The sequence below is a fragment of the Engraulis encrasicolus genome, unplaced genomic scaffold, assembly GCF_034702125.1.
Source record: "Engraulis encrasicolus isolate BLACKSEA-1 unplaced genomic scaffold, IST_EnEncr_1.0 scaffold_83_np1212, whole genome shotgun sequence".
Taxonomy (NCBI): domain Eukaryota; kingdom Metazoa; phylum Chordata; class Actinopteri; order Clupeiformes; family Engraulidae; genus Engraulis; species Engraulis encrasicolus.
The window spans coordinates 178552-191872 of NW_026946181.1; the positions used below are offsets into that span (position 1 = coordinate 178552).

Genomic DNA, 13321 nt, shown 5'->3' on the forward strand with positions numbered 1-13321 from the left:
GCTACTCAAATGGGGTCTTATTATTTCTAACTTCGAACTTAATATTAATATTTCAGGACAAAAAATTATAAAAAAATCACAAAAATTATAATGGTAGAAAACTCCATTGACACCCATTCATTTTGCACTGTCCCGTGGTTAGGGTTAGCCAGTTGTGGCTAGTAGCTAGTTCCGTGAGTGAACACCCCCTGGTGATTCTGAAACCTTAGCCCATGCTGATAACTTCTGGCATGGTTGCCAACTTTTAACAGAAAATGCCATCAAACATTTATGTTAGGGTCTTGGCAGGCTGACTATATTGTTGCATTATTGTTGTTGCATTATTACCGGTATTATTATTCACTTGGAGTGGAGCGGTCCTTGGAGTTTCCAGCAGGAGGCGCTAAACACTGGGAAAACTTATCCCGGAGCAGCGTTTGTGGATTCATTCGTAGAAGAAGCAAACTCGCAGACAAAGGGAACTTCACAAGCAAGTCCCGTAACACACGGCCCTAGGAGGTAAAACAATTACAAACGGTACATTGTGTTTCCCCACGTTATACTGATTTTCATGATAGTTTACCATTTTGATATCCCCCTTTCCTTGCAGCTTCGTGTCTTCAGTCCCAGCTGCAACATACTCGGATGAAAGGTGGGTGAAATCCGCCGCCTGTGATCTGGTGGTCACTGTCCACGTTCTGCTGAGATAGCGGGCTAAATGTGTTCCGAACATTGAGAGTAAATTTGCTTTCAATGGTTCTGAACAGTTAATACCGTCGCGCCAGATACTGTGCTAATGCCATTTCAGGTTGTCTAATTTCCAAGGTATTCAATCATAACCATGTTTTCTTAGCGCCCTGTCGATGTCTTGAAGTCCCAGCCCAAGACTCATTCTTAAAGTAGGCCTACACACCAATGGAGTACGAGGTGAGTGGAGATGAATTATTAGCCCACCCCTTGTCGTGTGACTGGAAGTCGGCTGTCTCCCTGAGAAAGAATAAAGAATTAACACCGCAATTGTAGTCACGTCTTTGATAGCCCATTCTACAAGTCCTTGCAGCCAATTAGCAGAGGTGGAAAGAGTACAGAAAATGTGTACTCAAGTAAAAGTATCTTTACATTGCCTAAATTCTACTCAAGTACAAGTAAAAGTACCTATCTAAAAATCTACTCAAGTAAAAGTAAAAAGTACTTCACTTAAAATGTAATTTGAGTAAAAGTTACTTAGTTACTTTTAATTAGCTTTCCTCTTGAGAATGTCATGTTTATTTTTCTTGAATATCGTCCTCCATAACCTCTATCTCTTGCTTGGCACCAGCCATCATCAATACATTGATACAAGATAGAAAAATAGGCTAGTGGAAATGCTGTGTGCCATCCTGCACAATCTTTCATTTCCTGCAGATTGTGGCATTATTGTGCATGGCATTTTGTCTCTCAGTCATTTTTTTTACTCAGTACTCAGACCAGGTTCCAGTGTAATTGAGTGAAGTACTTGGGTCAAAATGTACTCAAGTACAAGTAAAAGTATTAATTTAAAAAACTACTTAAAAAGTACAACGTATTCATAAAAGCTACTCAAGTACAATACTTGAGTAAAAGTAATTAGTTACTTTCCAGCCCTGCCAATTAGAATAGGCCTATCACACACACACACACAACAACAATGTAATATTTCCCATGTTTTGCAGAAAGAGGACGGTCTGCTGCAGAATGTAGACATCTGCATTAAAGAGGAAGAAGATGACGCAGCTGTTGCTGATGGATACCAGTGTACTCAATCTGGTATGACACACACCACACACACACACACACACTGTGTCTACCACTGCACATCTTCTTGCTGAACAGTTTGCCAAGATCAGATCTGACGTGTGATTGTTGGATCATCACTGGGGTTGTGGCTGTGTTAGGCCCTTGGTACGCTTGCTGTAAGCTGTAAATTACACGCGTAACCGCGAGCAACAGACTGCACATACTTGCTATAAAAGCAGTTGACCAACATGCACAGTACTGGCGGTATCATCCAGGGGGCAGAGAAAACGGCATTGCTATACACTCGCTTCCAAAAGAGTTGTCTCCTATCCATCTGTTTGGAATAACGGTTAATAACCTGACTTTCAATTAATCACTTGGCTTCAGAAGTCACTCATATGAAATGAAAATGTATGTACAAAAATAAATTTCATGCACCAAAGAAAGATTGACCCTTTAATGAACACAGACAGGGCAGATTTTGACAAGACAAAAGTTTTGTCGCCTATCGAACATAATGTGAAAATGAGCAGATAAGTCACTTCAAAACACTTCAAATACGCAGATTGGGTGTCATACTTAATCACTGAATCACTCTCACCTCTCCAGAAAATCGACTTTGGCCTTAGGTGTATGTTTAGGGTCATTGTAATCATGGAAAGCAAAACAATGAAAATCAATGGAGTTCAATGAGAGATGGTGACATATTCGCTATTCGTAGAGCAATACATGTTTAACTTCATGATTAAATCAATGATAAAAGCCCTCAAACACCTGCAGCATGCATGCAGCTCCTCATAAGAGCTGTATCTGTACCATGTTTCACTTTATGCACCATTTCTCTTTTTTCATATTTTCTCAGCATTTGCGAGGCTGAGGGAGAAACATTAGCCCCCCGCCCATTAACTTAATTCCTGCTTGTATGCAATTCGGCAAGCCTGGTCTCCATAGGCTTCCAGATCAGTTCTTCCTTGGTGCTGCTTACATGTGTTCACATTAGGCTTCACTACTAGCACAATAGTCATAATAATACTTTTATTGTATACCCTGTATATGTATTGCATTGCATTATAGTAATGTAATAACAATTATACCATGTAACGTGCACATGCACATCCCCCGTGTAGTGGTATTCATTTTCTTGTTGGAGGTATGGGGCACCTAAGTCACGCCCTCTACTTCCTGGTTCATGGTGCAGGGGGAGTCAAAAAATAATTACTGGGCTTGAAAATGAGTGTTTTTTTTTTATACCAATCCAAACCTTTGACCTCCACCTATGTACTACAAATCCAGAAATAACCTAATTTTCAAGCCCAGTAATCATTTTTTGACTCCCTCTGCCCCATGAACCAGGAAGTAGAGGGCGTGACTTGGGTGCCCCATTAAAAATGGTATTAAAAAGCATTAAATTGGGTGAGCAAAAATGTGCAGATGCCCTGAGTAGCGTCATACTCAGAGCCCCATGGTGGTGGATACACCAGAGGCCTTCGTTCAAATGAAACTTGGACTTCTCCCGGTTGGTGTGGAAGGACAGATATGTTTCCATTAGGGGTGGGCAAACATGAAAATCTTTAATCGCATTAACTCAATGGCTATTTGCCAACCTATCAGTCTAAATTATATACAGTCAATCCGGAAAGTATTCACAGCGCTTCACTTTTTTCACGTTTTATTATCTTACAGCCTTATTCCAAATGTTACAAATAAATCTCTGTTGTCAAAATCCTACACAAATTATTCCATTATGACGATGTGAAAAACAAGTTGTCTTGACAGTTTTGAAAGTTTATAAAAATAAAAGACAAGGAAATCATATTTACAAAAGTATTCACAGCCGTTGCTTAATACTTTGTAGAACCACCTTTGGCAGCAACTACATTCATTTTTTCATTTCGAAATGAAAAGGGATTAAAAGGTAGGTCACCGGTGTGTGTTTCAACCTTTCAGTACATTGAAATTGTACATTTTGAGTCTGCACCTGGCTAAAATAGATGGGTGTGAGTTTTGAATGAAATCCTATGGAGAGTATCTTGATCTGCATTGCCTTCCCAATTTAGTCTTAGTCTTTGTCTAAATGACGAAAATCAATTTTAGTCTTAGTACATTTTTAGTCATTTTAGTCATTCTAGTCAACACTGTACATAATATAAGCTTAACTTCTCCACACACTGCTTCTCTTTTTAACATGTATCACACTGTGCAGAATGAAACTTCTTCACACACTGCTTCTCTTGCTCTCTATTGTATTTAACACCAGTGTTAATTTAGTCCGTTTTTTAAAAATTAGTCTTAGTCTTAGTCACAATGACGAAAATCAATTTTAGTTTTAGTCATATTTTAGTCATTACCTTCCCAATTTAGTCTTAGTCTAAATGGCGAAAATCAAAAAGGCTTTGACGAAATATTTTAGTCATAGTCATGGTTGACGAAATTAACACTGCTTAATACTTTGTAGAACCACCTTTGGCAGCAACTACATTCATTTTTTCATTTCAAAATGAAAAGGGATTAAAAGGGAGGTCACCGGTGTGTGTTTCAACCTTTCAGTACATTGAAATTGTACATTTTGAGTCTGCACCTGGCTAAAATAGATGGGTGTGAGTTTTGAATGAAATCCTATGGAGAGTATCTTGATCTGCTTCTGTAGTCACAGTGCATGTTGCATTTTGGGTAGGCCCAAAATTATAATCTTTCATAGGGCCCAAAATTCCTGGCGGTGCCCCTGCCCACAACCATGCTTGACTAGCCAGATGATGCACTTTTTTTTGATAAAATTCACTTGTTTACCACCACACATGCTTAACACCATCTAAAGCAAATTTGTTTATCTTGGTCTCATCAGACCACGCGACATGGTTCCAGTGATCCATATCCTTGGTCTGTTAATCTCTCTTGAGACCAAGATATAAAATTTGCTTTAGATGGCTTCAAGCATGTGTGGTGGTAAACAAGTAAGTTTTATACAAAAAGTGCATCATCTGGCTAGTCAAGCATGGTTGTGGGACTGATATGGTTTGGCGATGTATGGATGCCGTCAACATTGGAAATCTGAATTACACCTAAAGAAGCATGCATGTCAACATGCACTGTGACTACAGAAGCAGATCATGATACTCTCCATAGGATTTCATTCAAAACTCACACCCATCTATTTTGGCCAGGTGGAGACTCAAAGTATACAATTTCAATGTACTGAAAGGTTGAAACACACACCGATGACCTCCCTTTTAATCCCTTTTCATTTCGAAATGAAAAAATGAATGTAGTTACTGCCAACGGTGGTTCTACAAAGTATTGAGCAAAGGCTGTGAATACTTTGGTAAATATCTTTGTAAAAATATTTCTTTGTTTTTTATTTTCATACATTTTCAAAACTGCCAAGACAACTTGTTTTTCACATGGTCATAATGGAATAATTTGTGTAGGATTTTGACAACAGAGATTCATTTTTAGCATTTGGAATAAGGCTGTAAGATAATAAAATGTGAAAAAAGTGAAGCGCTGTGAATACTTTCCGGATTGACTGTAGTAGGCTATATGCCTATCCAATGTAGGCCTACTAATGAAAAAAAATATTGCATACAATATTACACTAGGACTATTTAAGATTGCAGGCTACTGAAACTGATATATTAGAAATTAGAAACTCAAATTAGGATGGTCTACATGGGCCTACAAGAAGAAGAAAAAACTTGTCACTTAAAAAAACAGACAACAGGCAGGCGTGCGTCTGTGAGATATGTCCCGCCTTCTCTCACGGTCAAAGACTCCCACCTCCTCTCTTATCTGTCACTATTATTTAAGGTGTTTCAGCGACTAGAAACTAATTGACTGTCTGTTGGCATTGACGGCAATTACATCTTTCAAAACAATGACGTTGACATGACTAACACTATCTTAAATGCTGACGAGGTTGCCAATGTCGCGAAATCATAGCCTACGATGTTGATGCAGCCTACTATGCATGCGCAGCACCATGTAGAAACCAAAACGTTGCGTGAGGAATGTAATATCTCGCAGTCCGCTTTTTAATCAGGTTCTTTAGTAAGCCCGCGTGGCGTTATTGACAGCTGATAGACGGCCAGCATAACAGTACCCTTTTCATGCTGACCGTACAATAGACTTAAGCTTACCTTGCGAGCTGCAAAGGCGAGCCACATGCTGCTCGAGAGTTGCGCAAGGAGGACTGTAGAACTGTGTAGCCTACCGAAAATGTCCATTCAGAAGTTGACGTCCTTCTGTAGGTTATGTCTGTTTTGTTTTGCCTACTTTTCTAGACTTTCTTTTTCTCTGTCAGCAGTCACCGGAAGCAGCAACAAGCGTGCTGACGCTTTCAAAATAAAAACAATCATTGAAAAAGCCCATATAAATGCTTCACAGATAGCCATTATTTAGGTTACTGTATGGACTGGACTTAAAGCGGGTGCGTGGATTCTGTAACGTTTTCCTGCACTGTTGCTCTCTGTCTCATGCGCAAAATTTGCCATCCTGCAACATGCCAGCAGGCAGCTTTCTCTTGTTGTTGGTGCTGCGCGCGGCGCATTTTAACTTAAATAGTGAAGCGAGAGCACTCCACACTTATTCCAAACGACCAGAAGATGGTCGGTAGAGGCATTAATCTAAAAAGTCACCGGGAAGTCAGGAAAGTCGCACACTGCTGGCTGGTTGCTGACCGCTCTGATTTTAAGTAGAGCTATGCCTGCTGTTTGCTTGGTCCCCCCTCTTTGCACGAGATGAAAGACTGTCGGAGAGAATGGTGTCTGACGCTGTCAGAGAGAATGGGTGAGACATAATATTAGACTCTCTGACACTGTGTTTAGTCGCGGTTTCTGCAGGAATATTAATGAAATCTGGTAACTACGGAATGAACGGAATGAAGAACTAATGAACGTGTCGTTCATGGGCTCCAGAATGAATGCGTTCATAGTTCATTCATCATATTGTAAATAGTGTACGTTCAGTTCACGTTCGCTCAAAATATGAACTCATTCATGAACTTTAGTTCATTGAACGCGTTCGGGTACATCACTGCTAAGATATGAGTTCATCTTCTTTTGTTCCCCTTCGATGTTGTGTTTGTGTTCTGCCAAACAAGCCCGTTTGTGCTTTTAATTGTTGTTGATCTGTTTTTGATTTGTCCTGTAGATGAAACTGACTCTGCCCCAGAACAGATCACCACCTCATCTGCAGACATTAAAGCTGAACCAGTACAGGTAGAGTGACTGTTCACTTTCACTGAAGTTATTATGAGACCAGTTTTATATGTAACTAGAAATGCACTCAGAGAGTGCCAAGGAAGCCGTTTGATAGAACATTTGACAATGTTACACCCTATTTTTTTCCAAGTCTTTCTGCCTTCTTCTTATGGAGTTAGAAACTGGAATATCAAAATTCACCCTATCCCGCAATGGTGGAAAAAAAAAAAAAAAATCCTGGTTCCAGATCTACACCAAATCTGCTTGTTCCTTTTGTCATTCCCAACAACTCCACAAAGTTTCATCCAAATCCGTTCATAACTTTTTGCGTTATCCTGCTGACAGACAAACCAACGCAACCAAAAGCATAACCTCCTTGGCGGAGTTAATAAAGCGTACATTTTTAAAATGGTTGTTTGTAGATATCCAAAGATACTGCTACTGCTATTAGCCCAACACTTCTTCGATACATATACTCGTGTCGATACCATAGACTAGGGGTGCGCGGTATGGACGGTATACTATCGTGCGCGGTATTTTTTCCACCAAGGTATAGATTTTGTCCATACCGCTCTACCGCAGTGTTTCCCATACATTGAGGAAACTATGGCGGCCCGCCATGGTTTAATTTTGGCCGCCATAGTTTCCGAAAATGTAAAAAAAAAAAAAAAAAATTTTTTTTTTTTTTTTTTTTTTACTTTTTTTTTTTACGATTTCCGTTTTTCTTAAAAACGATTTGAATTACGATTACCTTCGCAGTTTCCTCCTGGAGTAAATACATCCTATAGAGAAAACCACAAGTGCTTGAAAGACAGGGATCAAAAGCCTAGTCCAGTTGTTGTAGTTAACTTGGGTTTGGGAGCAATAAAAAAAACCTTCAGAGAAGGGACAGTTGGGATGAGTTTACTAACACTCCCCAGGCTTTGTTTTACAGTTGTAATGAGTTAGGTGACAGGCCTTCATTGACACGGCAGAGGAGACATCGGGCTGCATATAGAAATGAATGTGTAATGAATGTGAATATAAACATACATGTGTAATATTTTGTTCAGCCCTTTTAATGGGAGGAATTTTGAAAAACTGACCCTGTGACCAGCACACCTCATGTAGAATGTGTACGCCTATGTGTGTGTGGGGAAAAGGCATAGCCTACCCTCTTAGACCCTTTTTGTCTATGCATTAACAATTTCACAGTACTCTTAAATTCTTATCTCTGCTCCTATTTTGCTTTATTATTTTTTTCATTACATAGACCCCTACTGGAGGGACGAATGAAACTGTGTTGTAAACAGAAATTATTCACTGTACTGCATTTTTTTTTTAAAAAATATATATAAATGACAATGTACTACTAATATCATGGGTAAAATGTTATGTAGCCTTATTTCTCAAAATATAAATGGCTGAAATGTAGGCCTAGGCCTATAGTTTCTCCATGCGCCAATGTCATTCTGTAGGCTACTCATTGTTTTGCCATTTTGCATTTACACTGCGTGAATACAACCTCCCCCCCCCAAAAAAAAAGGCCCGCGTGAAAAGACACCCCCCCCGGGGAGAAAAAAAATCCCGGCTGCCCCCATAGTTTCCAAAATTTCTGTGGGAAACACTGTACCGCCATAGCGCATTGCGTCCTACAGATGGCAGTAGACAATGTTTTGATACACATATTCATGTCGATACCATACGGTACACTGATTCTGTTTTCCCCCTGTCCTCCATTAACCCATTGATGCTGGATGTTCCGTTGCGCAACATTGACCCTGGTGCCTGGAGCTGCATGACGCAACATTCAGGCCCCTGAGATTTTAGATATTTTTATTTAAGATTTTGGGCATGTTAGAGCCATCACTGATTCTTGAAAGTTTGGCAAAAACATGTCCCTGCAGTAAAATATTAATTCTGTTGAAAATCAACTAAATTTTCACAAACAAAATGAACCCAGGTGATGGCCAAGGGGTCTGTCACACGAATACACAGTTGTTTGAAATATTTAAGTGTAATTTTATTACTTTTCATGGCTATAAACCTGTCCACACCCTGTAAAAACGCCTGTCCCAAGGACTGGCATCATCATTTCAATTGACTTAAAATACAAAAATCACTAACAGAATTGAACAATATCACCATGATGTGGAAGACCATATTAAAGTGGTTCTACAGATGAGCACATAGTGGATGTAAAAGAATATTTACTATTATTTACTGATTGCTCAAAATGTGTCCAGCATATTGGTCACCACCGTCAGATTTTTTCTAAAAGACAATAAAATCAGGTATGCACAAGGTAATTTTCATTACTGAGGACCCCTTTTCAAACCTTTAGCTCTACTGTCTACTTCACCATCACTGAAGCTCCTGTAAGTTTATTATTTTGTCCTCAATTTGTTAATTTGTTTGGACACTGGTACTGTCCCAACCATAAACTGTCAACACCGTCGGGGGTTTTAATAGTATTGTATTACATTAATGTTAATAAATATTTTTTTTTTCAGAAAAGGTATGAAGCACCCAAGAAACAGAGCGAAAATTAAATGGCTAATGTGATCAAACAATGCATAATATTTAAAAGAGTGTTTTTTTTGTCTCACACCGTCAGATGTCACCACCGTCAGATTTTGTTCTGCCCATCATGTTGTTCCATATTTTACTAAATTGTGCTGGTTAATGAAACATTACTAGGCATGTTAGTAATAATTGTGATCCAAAATGATACTCTAGCCACCACTGAGGTGCATTTGGAGTTTTTTTTGTCAGAAAACCTGACGGTGGTGACATCTGATTGAGTTCACCAAAAAAAACACGTTTTACGTGTTTTTGACATGTTTTAAGAATATGCATACAATAAGTATCTACATGAATTGTTAAAGTAATTCACTTTAATAGAGTAAACATGTGTTTTTACTTCTAATTCTGTCTGCCGCTGTTGACAAAACAAGAAAGAGCCCATTTTATGAAAAATGTTAAACATGGGGGGCTTGGCCAATACATTCACTGCACAGCCAAGACCTACATCTATGATAATACACCTCTATATTTTGGATTTGAACAACTTAAAAGCTGTTTTTACCACATTTTCAACAACCAGTGGCTTACTTCCTAGATAATCTAACTAATGAAGTAAAAACACATGCTCATACTGTGCACACACAAAAATAAAGTGTTTATGCAAGATGCCATTGACTTGAGAGGGCTATTTATTTTGATAAAAAGCAGGTACTAATTAGGCCACTTTCACCACTCTCAGATTACTGTCACCACCGTCAGTTCTTAAGTCACCACCGTAAGAAGGAGTTTTGGACATTTTAAAGGAATGTGCTTACAACATTTTCCTTAGGAGTTGTTGAAATATCAAAGTAATAGCCAATTTAAGCCTACACGAATATTTGTGAAATTACAAAAAATTATTTGTTGTATTTAGGCGTTAAGTAAGCATCGTATGACGGTACATATTTTAAAATTAGAACACATGAAACAGTATTAAAATAGAACAAAAGTGAATTTTCAACATTTAAAGGCATATGTGTGAACCAAAAAATACACATAATCACTTAAAAACTCCAGATACATATGCAACCAAATCAATGCAATTTTAATAACTTTTAATTGTGTCTGACGGTGTTGACAAAAAACAAGGTATGATCGGAGAAAAGCCTGATTTCTGAAAAAAATACATAATGGGGAGATTGGCCTTGTGCATTTCTGAAAAGCCAAGACCTTAGTCTACGAGGATATACCATATAATTTTGTAATTCACTTTGTTTTATTCTGTCAACATTACAACCTGTTTTAGCCACTTTCTCAAGAATCAGTGCTATATCAACTTATCTCGTGTTTTATGTGCTTCAGAGGCTGAGATATTTAGGTTTTTATAGGCAGACAGTACCTTTTCCCCAAAAAGGGCTTAGGCATTTAGCACCAATTTCTGCAGGTGCTTCAGGCATCAATGGGTTAAAGACAAAATACATAGTGCAAATGAAATGACCTGAGATTACATGGAGAATATTAAATAACTGAAACTGTTTGCTGAAGACCAATTCCTGTGTCCATTGTCGTCTGGTTTTAGGAAGAGGAGAAATCAGACGTGACTCCAGTCTTCAGCTCAGATGTGGCTCCAGTCTTCAGCTCAGATGTGGCTCCAGTCGTCAGCTCAGACCTGGCTCCAGTCGTCAGTTCTGCTATGAGCCAGTTCCCTCCAGATCCACTGTCCTTGGTGAAGTGCAGGAGGTTATCAGTGTTAGTGGTCGATTGCTGTGCAAGACAAGGTCAGCAAAAAACACAAGACCACAAGAACAACACAGATGGAGAAAACCCCAAAACTGGTAAGCACTCACTCACTCACTCACTCACTCACTCACAGAAACATCCTGGAAGGTGTCTTGTTTCTTATTTGGTAGCAATGTCCACATTGATACAGCCATGATTACCTTTTATTTAAGAATCTGTAGTTTAAATCTTGAGTAAAGTATTTATCATCTATGTACAGTTTTTAATCAGGGGGTGTATGTACATATCTGTGCAGGGATACCTAATATGAAGATTTCCAATTGTGTTGTGTTTTTGGTGCAGGAACAGGAGGAGAATCCCAACCTGCTTTGTCAGCTGCCCTCCCAGAGACCACATTGAAGAAGCATATCTGTTCTGGTGTTGACAAGAGCTTTAGTAACGTGAAAACTCTAAAAGCACACCAGAAAACCAAACAAGGGAAGACGCCTCATTGCTCTGTCATCGCAAAACCTTTCGCTACAAAGAGGTGTTTGAAGAAGCACCAGAGTATTCACACTGCAGACCAGCCCATTCAGTGCAGACAGTGTGTTAAAGGTTTTAGTACAGCAGCAGAACTTAAACAACACCAACTTACACACACCGGACAGAAACCCCATCAATGTGGAGAGTGTGGAAAATGTTTTACCCATTTGGTGCACCTCAAAGCACACCAGCGTATTCACTCTGGAGAGAGGCCATACAGCTGTGAACAGTGTGGTAAATGTTTTACACAAGCGGGGAACCTCAAAAGACATGAGCGTGTTCACTCTGGAGAGAGGCCATACAGCTGTGGTCAGTGTGGTAAATGTTTTACACTGGCAGGGAGTCTCAGAGAGCACCAGTTCATTCACACCGGACAGAAACCCCATCAATGTGGACAGTGTGGTCAAAGGTTTATACAGGCGGCGCACCTCCAGTCACACCAGCGTATTCACTCAGGAGAGAGGCCATACAGCTGTGAACAGTGTGGTAAATGTTTCACCCGGGCGAGGGGTCTCAGAGTACACCAGGTCATTCACACAGGAGAGAAGCCATATAGTTGTGGCCAGTGTGGTAAATGTTTTGCACAGGCGAGGGGTCTCAGAGTACACCAGCTCATTCACACAGGAGAGAGGCCATACGGTTGTGCACAGTGTGGTAAATGTTTTAGAGATTTAGGGAGTCTCCAAAAACACCAGCTCACTCACACCGGACTGAAAGCCCATCAATGTGGACAGTGTGGGAAAAGGTTTACACAGTCAGGTAGTCTCAGACTACACCAGCGTATTCACTCTGGAGAGAGTCCATACAGTTGTGGACAGTGTGGTAAATGTTTTACACAGGCGTGGCACCTCAAAGTACACCAGCGCATTCACACAGGAGAGAGGCCATACGGTTGTGGACAGTGTGGTAAATGTTTTACAGATTCAGGGCACCTCAAAGCACACCAGCGTATTCACTCTGGAGAGAAGCCATACAGCTGTGGCCAGTGTGGTAAATGTTTTACAGAATCAGGGAGTCTCAAAAAACACCAGCTCATTCATTCCGGACAGAAACCCCATCAATGTGGACAGTGCGGGAAAAGGTTTACACAGACAGGGAACCTCAAAGCACACCAGCGTATTCACTCTGGAGAGAAAGCCCATCAATGCCGACAGTGATGGAGGCGTTATCGGCTCCCAGAAGCACTTAAAGCAGGGTAGCCGCGCGGTCTAAAATGTCTTAGTCTTAAAAAAGACTAAAAAAGGTCTAAAATATCTGTCCGATGTCTAACATTTTTAACAAAGGTCTAAAATGTCTTTTGTCTTTTTCCCCCCAGCCGGTCTGCTTCGAAATGCAATGTAGAAAACGTGACCGTCAAACATGAACATTAATTTTGGAAAATGTGAACGAGCGTCAAATACGCAAACGACACTCGTGCATTTCGGTTCTGTTAGCGCGTGAGGCAGCTGGTCAGGGGAGCATTGTTTGGAGGCTATCTAAGAGTGGTTGTTGAGGATATTTGTGTCATTGTGGAAAATTGGGCATTTAAGCCACGGTGTGCCAAATGTATTGCGTCGTCCCGGAAGACCGAATTCTGTGGATTGATTTACCTCCACTTCGACTGACAGCCAGCAACACAAACCGTGCCCAGCGGCAAATCCAAGGGC

The 13321-nt window shown here is 40.0% G+C and overlaps 1 protein-coding gene across 2 annotated transcripts; it reads left to right on the plus strand.

The window, feature by feature from the left end:
* The first annotated feature begins 438 nt into the window (after window positions 1-438).
* On the plus strand, window positions 439-12928 carry LOC134444901 (gastrula zinc finger protein XlCGF26.1-like). Of its 2 annotated transcripts, XM_063194079.1 has the most exons (7): window positions 439-498; window positions 590-631; window positions 833-906; window positions 1671-1764; window positions 6880-6947; window positions 10993-11248; window positions 11496-12928. In XM_063194079.1, the coding sequence occupies exons 3-7, from the start codon at window positions 895-897 to the stop codon at window positions 12830-12832; spliced, it is 1767 nt and encodes a 588-aa protein (XP_063050149.1). In that variant the 5' UTR covers window positions 439-498; window positions 590-631; window positions 833-894; the 3' UTR covers window positions 12833-12928. The 2 variants fall into 2 exon arrangements, with proteins under 2 accessions (XP_063050149.1, XP_063050150.1); XM_063194080.1 differs by lacking the exon at window positions 6880-6947.
* The last annotated feature ends 393 nt before the right edge of the window (window positions 12929-13321 follow it).

Coding starts and splice junctions, on each gene's coding strand:
- LOC134444901 (XM_063194079.1), top strand. Junction 6,948..10,992: donor TTAAAGCTGAACCAGTACAG/GTAGAGTGACTG, acceptor GTCTGGTTTTAG/GAAGAGGAGAAATCAGACGT. Junction 11,249..11,495: donor TGGAGAAAACCCCAAAACTG/GTAAGCACTCAC, acceptor TTTTTGGTGCAG/GAACAGGAGGAGAATCCCAA.